Raw genomic sequence first — 18,847 nt, forward strand, 5'->3', positions numbered from 1 at the left:
AGCCCCAAGCACCCAAATCATAATCATGTGATGTGAGGACACTGCAAAGGTCATAAGTGTGAGAACCGGTCCTAAGTTGTTTATTTCAGCACCATTGTAAGTCCGAAACACAAACTAAATGAATGATTCTTAAGTAACGAGTACATGTAAATGTAGTTAAAGCAATGGTATTCCCAGTAGTAACACATGGCTGTGAGAGCTGGACCATAAGGAAGGCTGAGAGAAGGAAGATCGATGCTTTTGAACTGTGGTGTTGGAGGAAAATTCTGAGAGTGCCTTGGACTGCCAGAAGATCAAACCAGTCCATCCTCCAGGAAATAAAGCCAGACTGCTCACTTGAGGGAATGATATTAAAGGCAAAACTGAAATACTTTGGCCACATAATGAGAAGACAGGACACCCTGGAGAAGATGCTGATGCTGGGGAGAGTGGAGGGCAAAAGGAAGAGGGGCCGACCAAGGGCAAGGTGGATGGATGATATTCTAGAGGTGATGGACTCATCCCTGGGGGAGCTGGGGGTGTTGACGACCGACAGGAAGCTCTGGTGTGGGCTGGTCCATGAAGTCATGAAGAGTCAGAAGCGACTCAATAAATAAACAAGAACATGTAAATGTAAACTTTCCTAACATTCTGCATTTTGTAAAGCAGAAGATTTTGTAACAGGAGCTCTGAAGGATCATCCACATGGTATCACCCTACTTGGATGTAGCTAGTCTGGGGTATCTGACCTGCATTTAGGAAGATGACCTCATTCTCACCAAGATGGAGTTCCCCCGACTAGTTAATAAGGGCTCAGTGGATTTAGTGTACGCTATTATAACCTTGAATGTTTAACATATTACAACCTTTAGCATCTCAAGATTGAGTTTCTTAAGTAAAGGACAGTCAAACTTTCCTGAATTCTTCCCTCTTGTCTCTTAAACTGGAATTGAGCCACACAAAACTATTTTCCCCAGCTGCACATCTACGTTGCCACAATGATTCCCAATCCTCCTTCTAATTATCAAAACCATGGTGATGGTAACAGAGCTTAAGGGATTTCATCACCGTCATCACAGGTCACTTTTGAAACCACTGTGACAAATATTTGCTAATTCCTCATATATAAAACCTGAACATCTGATCCATAATTACCTCCTGCTCTGCTGAGAGCAGAAGGTGCTATTGGTTTCCAGAACTAGTTCCAAGTTGGACCATCTTCGGTAAAGAGCACTTCTTCAGTGCAGTCGTACTGTTGGTTAGTAATTTTCCTCATCATTAGCCAGGTCTTGGACCAAGGAAGATCTGGCTTTGCTGAAAGGGAATTATAGCAAATAGCACCATCATGGTATCTCGAGTGCAGCTGTTCCTGCTTCTCCTGCTGTCCCATTTTCCCTGTGAGATTCTGATGAAGAAATGTCCATTGAATGTGATAATTGAGGGAAAATACAAGGACAATTGCTACAAGCCTGGAGACTACCTGATTGGTGGAATCCTATCTACATCTAATGCTTTCTTCCAACCATATGAGTTCTTCAAGCCTCCGAGACATGCATTTCTACGGTAATTGTTGACATGTATGTGCCCCTAGTGATTGATTTTTCCCTCTCCAATGTAATGGTTCCCATTTTCCAATTCCTGATCTTTTTCAAGCAGCCTATTCTTCCTCCAGATTTTCCTGAAGTAAAGAAAATGAATTTTTTAAAACCTGAAGTGTGTCATTTGACTTTTTAATTGAGGACTAGCATCAACACCAGATGCTCCCCAACTTTTAAAAGGATCACCTTTAATTTCCAGTCAAGGAGAAAGGTCTCTGTGTGCATGTAATGTGCTAAGATTATGACAGAGAAACAACCAAAAACATAAGGTACTGATGTCATTAATTCATTGCACATTTCTTCACATCTATTGATGTGCTTCAAGAATTTTACACTAATAAAAAATATTTCACACAATAGTGTCTTATGCTGTGGGAAAGACGAGACTGTAAACTTTGGTCACCTATCCATAGCTATATGGTCAAACAAGAAAGGGAGTAAATAATTAGACTGAAACATATACATTAAAAAAGGGAAATATTAAGTAAATTTTTAGGTTAGAATCAGTGTAAACGGGAACTTGTAGAAAAGCTTGTCCCTGCTATGCAGTTGATTGATTGACTGATTGATTGATTGAAATGTAGCAAACATATATGGCTGCCTATCTCAGTGTATGTGATTCTGGGTGGTGTACAAGTAACAATTAAAACGTCACAACCATTGAAACCGTTAAAACAATAAACATAATCAAAATATGTAAAAAACAAGATTTAGGGAAAACAACAGCCATCTAAGCACAATACAACGAATGTGCAGGCTCCCCATGGGATCCAGAAGCTTGCTGGAAAAACCATGTTTTCATGGTTTTCCAAAAGGCTAACAGGGATGGGACTAACTTCAACTCAGAGGGGCGGAATGATGTGTATTAATAGCTCTTGAGGGAGAAATGTGCTTGGGATTTCCTGAGGGGAATTCAGTGCCATCCCATTCTACCCTGGTCATCTTTTCACATCAAGGGGCTTCTTCTGCTGCCTCAAAATAGATCCGTGTGTGATCAACAAGGGGAAAGCTATTCTTTGCTTTCTTAAATGTAGAAAATGTATATCTGGCAACCTCGGAGACAGACTCAGGAAGGTTTGATGGTACTTCCAATGACAGGTTTACCCAGGGCAGTCCAAGAAGTAATCACTGTTTTCACAACATGTATTTTGATATTGCATGCGTGTGTGTGCTTGTATCTATGCGTTGAGGAAACAGAAGGACAGTTGAGGTTGCTGAACATAGAGCAAGAAATTAATAGATAGTGCTACTGTGCAACAAATTCTTCTCCTGATTTTTATGGGTATATTTATACTCCTCCCCAATTAACATGAGTATTCAAGGCAATTAACAGCAAAATAAATGCAAAATGCACAAATACCTTGCAAGAAGATTGAAGCAACAAGTTCTGCTCAAGAAAGCATATGGGATTTTCTGTAGAATAGGAACATCCAGAGATGTCTATCACCTAGGAAGGCCCTGTACATCAACAGTACAGGAATTTCCTATTTCTTAATTGTGCAATGACTGCCTGACAATATTTCCTGCATTGCAATGTTATGAAAGTGAGCTCTGGTCCCGCCCTCCACCTTTGCCCTTTATGAGATCAATCAGATTAGTCTGCACATTTATACAGAGGTCTCTTGCATCCTCATTTCACTGATGTTTCAGTCTGTGGGAAATTCACAACTGTGGTCCTAAGTCTAAAATTTAATTGATCAGTGCCAGATGTCTTTAAAGTAAAGCTGCAAGCAATACAACCTGTCTTTATAAACTGAAGAGAAAAACCTGTTGGTATCTCTTCCATTGTAGTGTCAACAGTCTGAGCTTCAGCCACATCTTGCCTTTCTTGTTTGCTATTCATGAGATCAACCAGAGTCTGAGGATGCTCCACAATATCTCCCTGGGCTACAACCTCTATGAGAACTTTTTCAGCTCCCTAATGACGTACGATGCCATGATGGACTTTCTGTCTATGGGGCAGGAGAACATCCCAAACTACAGTTGTGGAAGAAGAAAGAATGTCTTGGCCATTCTTGAAGCGACTGATTCTGAGCTGTTCCATCACATTTCAACCATGCTGAGCATCTACAAAATCCCACAAGTATGAATATAAATAGCAGCTTATTCCATTTGGGAAATGCTTCCGATGTGTGCAGAAGGTGGCACTCTTTGATAGCAGAAAGTAAAGTTGGAGTCAGAAGGTAGATCTTAAAAGACTTGAAATAGTAATACTTTGGTATTTCTGCCATTGGTACACAACAAGGATTTGCACACAATACACTGTCTTCATGACCTTCTGTTATGAACTGGACTCACAGCAAAGAGCATTTCCTCACAGAAACAACTAGGGCAAGTAGACAAATCGGTCTATCTGGTCAGCATGTTCAGAAAAAAGCAAGAAAAGGAATGATTCGGTATTATTCTGTTCACACTGTTAGATGACAGTGGAATGCATTCAGGATGGGGTCTTGTCCTGTTTATCTGTCTGACTATGGACTCAAATTCAAATTCTTTATTGAACAAAAATTGACATTAAATGAAATTCTAATAATAATAAAACTGAAACTCATTTATTTTAGCAAGCTGTAGATCGTATAGAAATTATGAATGTAACAAGGAATGAAATACTACTAACCAGGTAATTAACTCTGGTAATTAATTCCCCAATTTAAATTAGCAATAGAGAGAGTTGTAAGCAACAGGCAATACAAACAAGATTACATCAATTAACTGCGTAGTGCAGAGGTACCAATTGATTGAAAATTAGGAGCTGTTATCTCTGAGATAATAACAGGCAGCTCCGATTGCTTGACACAGTGTAGGATCGGAGGCAGGAAATCCGATCAAAAGAGTGAGGAACTAGAAGGAGCGATGGTAAGGCTGAGAGGCTTGACACAGAATTTATGAGGCGAAGACAGTGGCGATTCGGAGAGAAACTAAGGTAAGTTTACATAAGCTGAGGTGAAGGATTCAAATTAATTGTGACAGAGCTGAATGCAGGAGTGGACGGCTGTCAGCAGTCAGGAATGGACAGCTCTAAGGCTTCACCGCTGAGGAGATTTCTGAATTCGAGAAGCGGCAGTGATTACTGAGGGAATTAATTCACGGAGTTGCGGCTAAAGGGTTTAAAGTGACTGAAGAAGTAGGCGGGAGGATTGAGGACGTTACAGGAATACCAGGTTTATCAGGATTAAGATCGCTTTACGCGTCTAGAGCTGATTCTGAAGGTACTGAGGCAAATTCGTGAGGCATTTTAAAAGGCGCACCTCCCTCCAGCGCCCTTCTGAGCGTTCCTTTGCCTTTTATAGGCTGCAAGATCGCCCCATTGCGGATTGAGAGCCAATCGGGCTTCTCGTTGTTCGGCCCTCCTTGCCATGCGTCGCTCTTGCGAGCTGATTGGCGGTGGCGAACCCAATTCACTGCCTGGCCTCGTCAGCTGTTCTGCTTCCTCCCCCTCGAGATTTTTCTTCCCTCATAAGTCGTCTTCCATTTTTTCCTCAGTTTGGCTAAGTGGTTTTTCCGGGCTGTCCTCATCATTCCCAGACTCAGGCTCTATCCTAACAGGTCTTGACAAAATGTGTGTGATAACAGAGGATCCAGAATGGATGGGTGCAAAATAAGTGTTGACTGAATTCTACAGTGAGTGATACAAAATAGGTGGGTTGCCCACAAAGAATGAATGAGGATTGAAAGATCTGAAGGAGGAATCCTTGATAGATGAAAAGAAGGAGGAACACCAAGGAAGTTGGAGGCAATTCCTGAGTGGATGGAAAGCAAGAGGGGAGAACTAATGACACCTTATGACACCGTGCATGGAGAAAGTGGAAGCAAGGAATCTTTCCAAGAATACAAAGGCATTGAGCGGATAAGGGCACAGGCAGCCAGCCACTTCTATGTGCTCTGATGCCCAAAGCAGGTCACCATTAATTTGCTCTGTCCCCAGAGTTGATTTCCACTCTGCTTTGCTCATGAGGCTGGTGCTCTCCCAGCAGTTTAGTGAGAAGAACGTAAGGTGGAGAGATTGGTAGATTTTTCTGCCAGTAAAAAAGTTACCAATCTGTCTCCCTAGGATGGGATGGGGCTGCCAGTGGAAGAAGAGGTAATTTTGGACAGATGGCTAGAGCTGCCCCTGATCTATTTTGTGCTAAGAGCTACAGGTGATCCGCAGAGTGAGTAGCAGTTCCTACAGGCACCAAAAGGTCTCCACTGAACACCATGTGCATGAGCCCATACTAAAATGTGTGCGTAGGGGATGTTGGTCAGCGGTCACCATGGACTTCAGCCACAAGGAGAACAGGAGTTTCCTGGCCAGGAAGGACATAAATATGGGCAACAGAAGCAGGAGAGAGATCAGCAATGGAGATTGAACCATTCGTGCAGCTCTTGCTTCCTGGAAACATTAGCTCAGTAGCCCTTAGAGTTAAGCATCTAAGTAAAGCCCTTAGAGTTAAGCATCTAAGTAATCTTTTCTCTTTTTCATTAGATCAGCTACGGTGTTATCAGCCATGTTCCTGCACATAAACAGCATTTTCCTTTTTTCTATCGGATGAGTCCAAAACAAGAACCTCCTTACTTGGCGATTGTCAAACTGCTCCTGCATTTCCAATGGACGTGGATTGGCCTTGTTGCTCCCGACAATGAAAATGGGGAAAAGTTCAGAAGAACCTTTGCACCTCTAGCCGCCAAGAAAGGAGTTTGCATTGCCTTCTCAGATAGCACATTTACACCGACTTTGGGGAGAAATGTTTTATCCTCAGAAGTAATGGAAAAAAAGTACCTGCTTCTGTATTTCAGCAACCGTCAAGTAAAAATAATTGTTTGTCAATTAGACTTTCAGGCTACAGTAACACTAATAACAATAATAAAAGTCTTTGAAAGGAATAAGTTATTTGAGGGAAAGGTGTGGATTGTAGCAGCTTTGCCAGGTTTAAGTGTGAGAGCGTTTTACCTACTGCTTGATCTCCAGCATCAACATCTTTTGTTATCCTTCTTAACTCAGGCAAAACAAAGGATGCAATATTATGATTCTGTTTCATATTACTCTGCTATCCAGCAATATGGGGAGGCAGCATTCCAGTGTTCCTATTCAAGACCTGTGTTGTCTAAGAAAGTCTGGAAAAGATGCTTAGAAAAGGAGAACTGGGAATTCCCACCCCGTGATGTGGTTGCAAGAATCCTGTCTGAGGATGCCTCCAGTATTTTCACAGCAATCCAAGCTCTGGCCTGGGTCCTCCATGCTGCCTCTTCTCCCCAACTGAGGAGCAGGAGGATGCAGGTTGGAGACCATTGGACACCCCAGATGGTACAGCCATGGCAGGTGAGAATTCTCCTTTCAGGCTCCATTGATGCTCCCCTTCAATTCCTCAGTGCTAAATTGGGTGTAGGCAGGGCTGGGAGGGGGGGATAAGATGTTTCGAGCAGCAGTTGCAATGTTGTAGTGTTTGTTTTGATCAGATGAGGAGGTTTGGGGAAAGAAAGTGAGATACCTCTACTTTAGTCATGACCTTGTGTCCTGAATTAAAAGCAGTTTTTTCTGCTTCAAATCTATGTTTCTTCATAGCATCTTCTAGCAGGAACGTGGACCCCATCCACATGTCCCCTGAACTTCAGCTTTAAGATCCTTACTGCTTTTTTAAGCACACTACCAAGAGTGACAAATTGTGGTGGCCTGAAACTCAACTCAATCAATAAATCAGGGCCATACACTGCTGATGCACAATTCCTGCAGCTCCTAGGCCGATGCTGATACTGTGGAACTTGATATTGATCTGGTGTGATGGAAAAGACCTATTTTCCATCTTCTCTGCCTGCTTTGTGATGCTTCGATGGTGGCTGTGGTGATGGGACAGTAGAGACTGGGATCTGCCCAGCTCCCTTTGGCCACTTCCAGCTGCCATGGGCATCCCCCTCACTGTTGGATGCTGGGTCTGCCTTGTGTGGCCATCTAGGTCTTAGCAGCAAGAGCGATATGGCAGCAGGTACCTGTTAGCATAATTCCATGTCCCTGCTTGTAAGTCATTGCTCAGCTATCATCCTAGACTGTTCCCAACATGGGTGTAACCCTCTCAGGCCAGACTGCTAGATATGTGTCTGTTTTTTAAAAAAAAAAACAATTTCACATGGCATTCTTACATTTTAAAAAAGAAATTAAATTAAAAATGAACAGGATCTCATGGGACCTCAGACACAGACCATTAGGTCAAATGAGATTCCTCTATATTTTGGGATTTCCCTCTTAATGTAATTTTGGGTGTTCGTTAGAATTGGTTTGCTGACTTTGGCTTTGTGGGACAAGATTGTGAGTTGAATTAAATGTTTCAGGAAACTCACAAGAAACATCTGGATGAGATCCAGCTTCCCTTGGGAGGAAGGGAGAGAGACTGCCTCAAAGATCCTGACGTCTTTAAAGGCAGAGGCATTGGCTTGGAAAGGTCCAGTTATTCATACTAGTCACATACCTATTTTTATGTTTTTATCCATTCAATTTTGCCTGATCCCCAGAGACAGCCTGGACAAGTCCCTGCAGTTTTCTTTGAAAGGTTTTTCAGAAGTGGTTGGCCATTGCCTCCATCCTAGGGCTGAGAGAGAGGGACTGGCCCAGGGTCTCCCACCTGGCTTTGTGCCTAAGGCTGGACTGGAACTCACCCTCTCCCAGTCTCTATCCTGATGCCTTCACCACTAACTCAAACTGGAAAACCCATATTCATAATAATAGCGATGTCTAGACAGAATTAGGGCTGAAATTGAACTGTATAATATACCAGGGTGGTTTTCCATGTCTTTCTAGCTTCATCCTTTCCTGAGAGATTTCCAGCTTTACAATCTTTCCATGGATGGTGTTTATTTGGATGAGAATGGAGATCCCGCCGCTGATTTTGATATCATGCACTGGGCAGTCTTTCCCAACAAGTCTACTGCTGGGGTAAAAGTTGGGAGAGTAGAAAGAGGGACCTCTTCAGAAGTCAGCCTCTCTATCAATCAAGGTGCCATCATGTGGCCAACATCATTCAGCCAGGTAGGTGGTGTTGCTGCTTTGGGGTTCTTACCATTTATCAGCTGTCATCCATGCCTGCTTAGGAATAAATCCCTCAGAATTCAATGCGGATTTGCTCCAAGGAATGGGATCTAAAGCCCCATTAATTTGACAGACATAAAGCATAATTATCTTAACTTATTTAATGATTTCCTTATTGGTTCTCTGCCACAATGCAGGCAACTCTTCAGTGAGTCTTAAGTCACAGTAAACAAGTTAAAACTAAATAAAATCAAAGTAAACCAGGGTAAAAAACATAGCAGTAAGAAATAACAATATAGTAAATGTAATAAAAACAATGGCTAAAACCCCCTAGATACTTTGCGCTCTCTCCAGAACTGTTCAGTTTTCTGCACCCTCTTGAATGCCACCCTCAGTAAGACTATTTCAATACATTTTTTCAGCTGCATGCGTAAGACACTAGCGGTGTGACGGATGCCTCACTGGTGTATCGGGTGCAAGAAGTAGAGTTGTGTCCTACTCCAGAGCATAGCCAGGAAGGTATTTACCATGGTCCAGTTTAGGAAAGCCTCTGGTATTTGGCCTTCTCATTTGCTGTTCACATAGAGGAAGACTCTCTGTAGCATGGGCTGCTTTTTCTGGACTGCTCCCCAAATCTGTGACTTTCAGAAGTCTTTGTTGCTCAGCAGGACTTTAAGAAAAACTCCATGGAAGACTGCAAGCACTTCAGTGATATATTTCCTAGTAACCATTGCAATAAACATGTAGCATACTTACTGTTGATACTGTAATCTAGGTTTTTCTCTTTTATTTCTTCAGCTTCTTCAGCATTTGTGGTTGGGGCGTATATTTGGATCACGGTGATGTTAGATGGCTTGCCCTGAATTTGAATTGAGATCATTCTATCGTTTTTTGGATTGTATCCAAGCACTGCTTTAGCCACTTTACTATTAATTATGAAGGCTACTCCATTTCTTCTGTGGTCCTCTTGTCCACAGTAGTAGATCTGGTGGTCATTTGATGTGAAGTGGCCCATTCCAGTCCATTTCAGTTCACTGACGCCCAGAATGTCTATCTTTAATCTTGACAGCTCACCAATAACCACATCCAATTTGCCCTGGCTCATAGATCTTACATTCCAGGTTCCAATGGTGTGTTGATCCTTAGAACATCGGATTCGCCGTTCACCACCAGCACCGTCGGCCGCTAGCCGTCCTTTTGGCTTTGAGCTAGCTGCGTCATCATGTCTGGGGCTAGTTGAACTCATCCTCTGTTCCTCCCCAGTAGCATGTTGACCATCTTCTGACCTGGGGGTCTCATCTTCCGATGGTATACCGACATATCTCTGGTTGTACTGATCCATTTAGTTTTCACGGCAAGAATACTGGGGTGGGTTGCCATTACCATCCCCAGGGATCGCATTTAGTCTGACCTCTCTGTCATGACCTTCCCATCTTGGGTGGCCCTTCACGGTTTAGCTCATGGCATCACTGAGGTGCTCAAGCTCCAGCACCACGACAAGGTAACGATCCTTTGCTGAAGATTCACAGGCTTATCTTGCTTAAAGTCCATCATTCTCCCCTTCAAAGTTGGACTCTGAAGGAGCCAGAGAGAAAGAGTAGCAAGGCTTTTGAACTCTGGTGTTGGAGAAAACTCCTGATAATACCATGGTCAGCCAGGAAACCAAACCCATGGATCACTGAACAAATCAACCCAGTGTTCTCACTCGAGGCACAAATGACCAAGCTCAAATACTTTCTCAATACTTTGGAACAATTATGCAAAACACTAGCTCTGTGGAGAAGTCTATAATGCTGGGAAAGTTGAAAGGAAAGACAAGGAGCTGATGACCAGCAGCAAGGTGGATGGACTCAATTACAGCAGTGATGGCTGTACCATAGGTCTGCTCAGAGTTGATGGGAGTCAGGTGGCATAAAAATTTAATTAATAAATTAAGAGGAAGACTTGAAGGATCAGGTTGCTGTCTTTCTGGAGAAAATCCCTCCATGTGATACCTAAGAGTCGACACCAAATTGATAGTCCACCAAGCAGGACCAGCTGTAGGTGTGCTTTTCCTAGATTTTAGGTTCACCTCTGAATCAACATCAAGAGCTAGGCTGTGGAGTAAATTTATCCATTTACAGTAGACACGTGGCTAATACTGTTGCTATCAAAATTTTATCAAAACCCCTCTTTAAAGATCTGGCCCACCACACAAGGTCAATTGACAAAAGCGATCACTGGTCAGGGGAGTTAGGCAGGGTGGCATCTTGGCCCCACTACAATTGAATTTCTGTCTCAGTTCTGGCTTCTTCCCCCCAAATTAGCTCCTAAGGTCATAGCCATGCTTCTTTATGCCAATGATTTAGTTCTGTCTCAGACTTTGACTGGATTAAAACATGCTCAAAGATCTCTTGCCACTCACAGTAAGTATGAAGAATTGTAAATTAACTGTGCAAAGGCAAGACTCTTGCTATTTGATATAGAAACACAATTAGACCATTTCACCTAGCCAAAGTCATACTATTATGTAGCCAATTCCCCTCGTTTAGGTCAGGGAGATGTTGAAATTCTCCCGTGGTTTCCAAACTGAGAAAGCTCAGTGTCATGTCCTGCCATCAGCTGCACTAGAAGGCTCATGATGAGAAAATGCCCCATGCTGCCCGACTGTGCCCATGTGGCACATGGACTAGAGAATCCCTGCCCATATCTTATTCTCCTTTGGGTTTCACAGACATTCTAGGGTCTGCTTTATCTGTCCTTACCTAGTAGAATTCCCAGGGCATGCGGATCCCTTCTACGTGCAAGCTCTTCTCTCGGACCAGTCAGACTCCTTTCCTTCAGGTGTTGCCAGGTTCTGCTAGACCACCTTTAAAGTGAGGTGGGGACCAACACCCCTTGACTGTTGTCACTCGCTGACCAAAGCCAAGTCAACAACAGACGGGTGATGAAATATTCTATTGCTGTATACATATGTCAAAAGGATTTCTGCTTCCCTCTTGACCAATGCAGCAGTTTTAGTTGAAAATTTTAGTGTTCCAATGCTTCTGATTCCAGATTTTAGCTCTTGGTAGGCTCATAGTTTTACTTTGAAATGATATTATGACTTCAGCTTTAGTATTCATAGAGTTTTACTAGGGTAATATTTATTCAGATTGATGATGTCAACCCAGGTGATGCTCTCAGATGTGTTTTTCTCTTTTATTTCTTCTCTATTTGACTACTTCTCTTTTCTGCTTGTTATGGTAAGGTAAAGGTAAAGGTTTCCCTTGACGTAAAGTCCAGTCGCGTCCGACTCTAGGGGGCGGTGCTCATCTCCGTTTCTAAGCCTTGGAGCCGGCGTTGTCCCTAAGGACCCGTCCGTGGTCATATGGCCGGCATGACTCACGGAACGCCGTTACCTTCCCGCCGAAGCGGTACCAATTAATCTACTCACATTTGCATGTTTTCAAACTGCTTGGTGTGCAGGAGCTGGGACGAGCAACGGGAGCTCACCCCGCCGCGCGGTTTCGAACCGCCGACCTTCCGATGGAGTCCCCCCAAAAATTGAATTGATGGAATGTTGGTATGGCTGTTCTTTATGTTCAGAAGGTGCCTTTGTCGAGATGCTCAGAAAGCTGTCCTCCAGGACACACCAAACTCAAAAGGGAAGGTGCCCCAGGCTGCTGCTACGACTGTTCTCCGTGCATGGAAGGAACAATTGCCAGGCAAGAAGGTCGGTGGCTCTCGAGCAAGGAGGGGACTTGAGGATACAGGTTGAATTCACTGTTCCTGCTCTGGGCAGTGTTTGTTACAGGTGCTGCTTTGCCTCTATTCTAGACCTAACTTCTCATCTATTTGTCTCATCTATTTTTAAAGAAACATTTTTTTAAAAAACAGCATAATATTTGAAGGATCTGGGAATATCATACAATTTTGCCATTAAAAGTAAAATAATGAGTCAAAGCTGAACTGTTCAGCTGTATGTGTGTTTAGCTTGGCCACCTCCGTGTTAGATCCGTGTCCCGCCTGGTTGGTTAAGACCGCCCAGGAGGGAACGCATGATGGGGTCTGGGCAGTGGTGAATAATTGCTTGATGGAAGGGGCATTTCTATCTGATCTCAAGGAGGCAATGGTGCACCCTCTCCTCAAGGGTCCATCGCTCGACCCAACTATTCTGGACAGTTTTCATCCAGTCTCCAACCTCTCCTTTTTAGGGAAGCTCGTGGAGAACGTAGTCATGTGGCAGCTGCAAAGGACCCTGGATGAAGCATGTTATCTGGACCCCTCTCAGTCAGGGTTCAGGGGCACTGTGACCATCCTTGCTCTTCTTGACCAATCAGCGGCTTTCAATAGCACTGATCATGGAACCCTTCTGGACTGGTTTTGTGAGTTAGGGGTGGCCAGCACTGCATTGCTCTGGTTCTCCTCTTTCTTCCAGGGCCGATTCTGATTGGTGTTGATGGGGGGAGAAATCCAGACTGCGGCCCCTACCCTGTGGGGTGCCTCAGGGCTCGGTTCTTTCTCCTCTCCTATTTAACATCTACATTAAGCCATTGGGTGAGGGTTTCCATTCATTCCAAGCAAGACTGAGTGGCTTTGGGAATTTAGGCCTTCTAGTCAAAAGGTTTTTCCACCATTGATCTTGGATGGGGTGGCACTGACCCAGATGGTCCAGGTGCACAATCTGGGGGTCCTTTTGGACTCATGCTCCTTCTAGAACAGCAAGTGGCAGCCATGGCTAGAGGGCCTTTGCACACCTTAGGGTTGTGTGCCAGTTGGGTCTCTTCCTGCACTGAGAGGCTTTGCTCACAGTCACTCATGCCCTCATGATGTCTCATCTGGATTACTGCAACATGGTTTTCATGGGGCTGCCTTTGAAGACCATTTGGAAGCTTCAACTAGTGCAGAATGCGGCTGCATGGGTGATAAATTATGTTGGATATTCAACACATGTAAAACCACTGCTACATGAGCTGCATTGGATGCTAGTATGCTTCTGGGTGCAATTTGAGATTCTGATTTTCACCTTTAAAGCCCTTCATGGGTTGGCACTGGGCTACCTAAGGGACCATCTTCTCCCAGTTGTTTCTATCTGTCCAATTTGGTACAACAGGTTGAGCATCTTACAGTCCGATCACCCAAGGATGGTAGGGACTAGGTGATGTGCCTTCTCTCCCATAGCACCTCCCCTCTGGAACATTCTCCCTTCAGACATTAGGATGACCCCGACCCTATTGGCATTTTGTATGGCCGTGAAGATCTGATAATGTCCCCGGGCCTAGGGCCAAGAATTTGTTTAGGGCCTCATTTCTTGGCTATACTAACATATAGCAGTAATTTTACATGGTGATAATCTATATATTTATTTTTTATTGTTCTAATTGTTTGAGGTGTTTATCAATGTATGCCACACAGAGACACTTGTTGAGATGGGCAGCTATAGAAATCCAATAAATAAATAGTTCTCCTGGGAAATGTGAACCTGGTCATGATGTGGAGTTCACTGGGAAGCAGTGGAGCCATTTCTGGAATGCATTATTTCTTCCACTCCAAAATAGAGACTTCTCCCCTTGTGTTCCATACCGTTTTTATTAGTTTGCTTGTATCTTTTGGAGAAGCTTTGAGGACCACATTCCAGGTTTTCAGAGGAAAGCTGGAACCAAAAATATCTAGTCCTAAGGTCAAGATTGGGGTTCTAATGACCCCATCAGCTTTTCCAGTCTCACCCAGCTGATTCAAAAGCTGCTCTGGCTATCACTGCAAGTGTGTACAAGACAGGGAAAAGACACAATTACTGTCATGTTTCCAAATGAGGGTTCCATGTTGTTCCTTGGTTATCTGTAGACCTTCTTGGAAAGGATTTGCAAAGGGTCTGACACTGATCTTCTGAGGATTTCTCCTGGATCAGAATGACCCATCTGGCCAACTGCAGTTGTACTCTGGCAGGCCAACATGAGGCTAATGGTAGGATTCGTAGAAAATGCCCTGCTTCTCTTTCAGCTTTCAGATCAAATTCAGCTTCATCTCCCAGAGCACCTCCTAACTATTCCTGAATGATCAGTCGTCCCGCATGAATTAACTTATCTTCAAAATAAAACTCTCACTACATCACCCCCCAAAATATAATCCCAATAATTGATTTCAATTGTTTTTTATCATGTTACAGCCACAGGTATTGTTAGATGCTACCTAATTAACAATGGCTTGCATTTTTCAGATGCATCCAGTTGCAGCCAATGTCCAGATGACCAGCATTCTAGTAAGAAGCGAGATCAATGTGTCCCAAAGGTTGTAAGCTTCCTATCCTATGAAGAAATGATGGGTCTCATCTTGACTCTCTTTGCCCTTGCTTCTTCCCTAACCACCAGCTTTGTTCTGGGAATCTTCATTAAATACCAGGAAACCCCCATAGTCAAAGCCAACAACCGGGACCTCACCTACATTCTTCTGGTTTCCCTCCTCCTTTCCTTCTTGACCTCCCTTCTATTCATTGGTCAACCCAAGAAACTGAACTGCCTTCTTCGACAAACCACCTTCAGTGTTGTATTCTCAGTTGCGGTGTCTTCCTTGCTGGCCAAGACCATCATGGTGGTGGTGGCCTTTCTGGCCACAAAGCCAGGCAGCAGGATGAGGAAATGGCTGGGGAAGACATTGGCCAAGTCCATTGTCTTGTCCTGCTCTGGGGTCCAGGTGGGCATCTGCATGATATGGCTGGGAATCTCTCCCCCATTCCCAGATGCTGATCTGCATTCCCAATCAGGACACATTGTGCTGCAGTGCAATGAAGGCTCAGTCATCATGTTCTACTCTGCACTGGGCTACATAGGCTTTCTGGCTGCCATCTGCTTCTTGGCAGCTTTCCTGGCCCGAAATCTGCCGGGCACCTACAACGAAGCCAAGTGTATCACCTTCAGCATGTTGGTTTTCTGCAGCGTTTGGCTCTCCTTTGTCCCCACTTACCTGAGCACCAAAGGGAAATACATGGTGGCTGTGCAGATCTTCTCCATCCTGGCCTCCAGCCTGGGCTTACTGGGCTGCATCTTTCTCCCTAAATGCTACATCATTATTCTGAGACCTAACATGAACACCAAGGAGCATTTACGGATATAAAACTATAAGAAAACAAGATTTTTGTGCCTATTTTTCAAACGTTTATTGGTAATTTGAAATAACACAGCTTAGAATTACAGTCCTTTCTATGTGTTCTAAGAAATCTCTCTTCCTTTCATGTGAATTTTCAATTGTAATCATTAAATATTGAAACGGAAATAGCATTATATCTTCCTGTTTAAAACAATTACATTTTTACTCTCTCTCAATCGGATATCTGGTTGGATTAGGATGATAATCATTGACCTTAAGCAATTTATTGAAACCAGATCAGATAAATTATCACCACAGCAGATAAAATGTCACCATCCCTTTTTGACATTAAGCTGTGGGCTTATTTATTAGGCCTTGGCAGCAACTCACCATTTTTCTCCTTCTCTTTTAATAAATGGCACATAATCAATCAAGGGAGAAAAGCAAAGCTTCCAGGGCATAGAAGGGTATCCCTTGATTCAGGCAGCTTCCAAAGCCCAAAGGGAGACACAGGACAGAGCTGAGGGAGGGACAGAAAGCATCCTGCTGGGGAAGGAGATTCTGCACCTCCAGCGATGAAGGAAAAGCACCATCTTTCCTTCTGCCTCTTTCTGCAAACCAGAGAGCCGCAGCTGATTTCAAGAGATTATTGTGTGACCTCAGAAGGTCAACTGAGACCGACTGCACAGGTCAACCTCTGCTGCATGATGCTGACTCTCAAAATAAAGCACACACACATACACACACCCCACTTTATAATCAAGAACCTCACAACAATCTCTACAGAACTTCAGTTAAAACTTAACCTCATAAACAGACATTCCTATATCTTCTCCTTACTTTAAAGCAGAAGATTTTGTAACAGGGCCTCTGAAGTATCATCCAGATGGTATATCTCTACTTGGATGTAGCTATTCTGGGGTATCTGACCTGCATTTAGAATGATGACCCCATCCAAACTAAGATAAAGTTCCCCTAGACTAGTTGATTTAGTGTGCAGTATTATAACTGGGGCTGACTGCACAGGTCAACTTCTGGCACACAATGCCGTCTCTCAAAATAAAACAACAAAAAACAAAAAACCTACTATATTTTCAAATACAACAGAACAATGTCCATGGAATTTCTATCAAATTTAATCCTTATAAACGTTGTTATATCTTCTCCATTTTGTGAAGCAAAAGATTTTTTAGCTGGGCCTCTGAAGGGTCTGTCTACTCAGATGTAGCTATTCTGGGCTATCTGACCTGCATTTAAGAAGATGGCCTCATCCACACCAAGATGGGGTTCCCCCAGCTAGTTAATATAGGTTCAGTTGATTTAGTGTAAAATATTATAACCTTGAATGTTTAACATATTAACAGCTGTTCGCATCTCAAGATTGAGTTTCTTAAGTAAAGGGCAGTCAAACTTCCTTGAATTCTTCCCCTCTTGACTCTTAAACTGGAACTGTGTCTATGAGCCACAAAAAAAAAATTCTCCAACTGCGCAATTATGTTGCCACCAAGATTCCCCATTCTCCTTCTAATTATCAAAACCATGGTGATGGTAACAAAGCTTGAGGGATTTCATCACCATCATCACAGGTCACTTTTGAAACCACTGTGACAAATACTTGCTCACTCCTCCTATCTAAAACCTGAACATCTGATCCATAATTACCTCCTGCACTGCTGAGAGCAGAAGGTGCTCTTGGTTTTGAGATTTTATGCCAAGCTGGACCATCTTCAATAAAGGACACTTCTTTAGTGCAGTTGTATTGTTGCTAAGTCATTCTTCCTCATCCTCAGCCAGCTCTGGGACCAAGGAAGAGCTGTCTTGTGCCTCAGGCAGAGAATTATAGCCAACGGCACCGTCATGCTATCTCAAGTGTTGCTCTCCCTGCTTCTGCTGCTGTCCCGTCTTCCCTGTGAGACTCTGTTGAACAAATGTCCATTCAGTGTGATAACTGAGAAGACATACAAGGGCAATTTCTACAAGCCAGGAGACTACCTGATCGGTGGAGTCATATCTACATCTAATGCTGCCTTTCAACCACATGACTTCTTAATGCCTCCAAGCCATGAATTCAAAAGGTAATTATTGACATGTATGTGCCTCTAGTGATTAGGTGTTCACTCTCCAATGACTTTCTAGTAGGAAATGATTCCCATTTCCCAATTCCTGGCCTTCTTCAAGCAGCCTATTCTTTCTCCTCCACTTTTTGTCTTTTGGGTTCTTCATCAAGGACTAGCATCAACACCAGATGCTTCCCAACTTTTAAAAGGAACACCAATAATTTCCAGTCAAAAAAAAGGCCCTGAGGACATGCAGTTTGCTATGATAATGACAGAGAAATAGCCATCTGATTTGGAAGAGGATATTGTTGAAATCAATTCATATAATCACAGGAAAGATGATTTGTGATATATACAGAATAAAGTTAAGGAAATCTCCAAATGAGTCCAGAAGGTGGCACTTTTGGATAGCACCAAGAATAGCTGGATCAGATGGCAGATGGTAAGAGACCTGAAATAGACCTTCTCCTGTCATGAGTGCCGTTGAGCTAAAGTCATCAGCGCAATGGCACACATGACAATGGCAAGGAAATAGGTGAAGGGGTACAAGATAAGTAGCCATCAACCCACAACGACTAACGGCCAACAAACAATAGCTAAACGGATCACGGAGCACACCCAAGCCATCAGCGGCAATACAACGGGGATCGCCCAGCTGAAAGCAATCAGCAGAGGAATGGGAAACCTGATGATGGGCGATCCCGGAAACCCTCACCCACCGGCAGGGCAACGTATTGGACAAAGGGGGGTGACGTGACCGTGAGCGAGGGGGCGCTGACCGGCGCGGGGTATTTAAACCCCGCACCGGCGCGCTCCTGTCACTCTCAGCTTTTTTCTACCGACGCTGTACCTGCCCTGCAAATAAACCAGAGCCTGATCTGCGAACCAGTGTCTGAGTGTTATTCAGAGGTAGGCAGCGCATGACATAAAGCTGAGAGTCATAAACTCAGCCTCGCCGAGCCCCACCGGACGACAACGAGCCGCGGGAGGAGTAGACGGCAAGAAGACCAGCAAGATGAGGCCGGAGCGGCGCGGGCAAGGAGGGCGAGCCGCGCGGCAAGAGACAGAGGAGGACCGACCAAGGCCAGAGGCACCGCGGACTCCCGGAGCCATGGACGCCCACCCCACCTGACCCGAGCCTCAGCTCCAACCCCAAGGGGAGATGGCGACGG

At 43.9% G+C, this 18,847-nt stretch overlaps 1 protein-coding gene across 1 annotated transcript; it reads left to right on the plus strand.

The window, feature by feature from the left end:
- The first annotated feature begins 1,324 nt into the window (after window positions 1–1,324).
- On the plus strand, window positions 1,325–15,645 carry LOC134489908 (vomeronasal type-2 receptor 26-like). Its single transcript, XM_063292781.1, has 5 exons — window positions 1,325–1,542; window positions 3,369–3,660; window positions 8,347–8,574; window positions 12,142–12,268; window positions 14,753–15,645. The coding sequence occupies exons 1-5, from the start codon at window positions 1,325–1,327 to the stop codon at window positions 15,643–15,645; spliced, it is 1,758 nt and encodes a 585-aa protein (XP_063148851.1).
- The last annotated feature ends 3,202 nt before the right edge of the window (window positions 15,646–18,847 follow it).

The sequence above is a fragment of the Candoia aspera genome, chromosome 2 (genome assembly GCF_035149785.1).
Source record: "Candoia aspera isolate rCanAsp1 chromosome 2, rCanAsp1.hap2, whole genome shotgun sequence".
NCBI classification, from domain to species: domain Eukaryota; kingdom Metazoa; phylum Chordata; class Lepidosauria; order Squamata; family Boidae; genus Candoia; species Candoia aspera.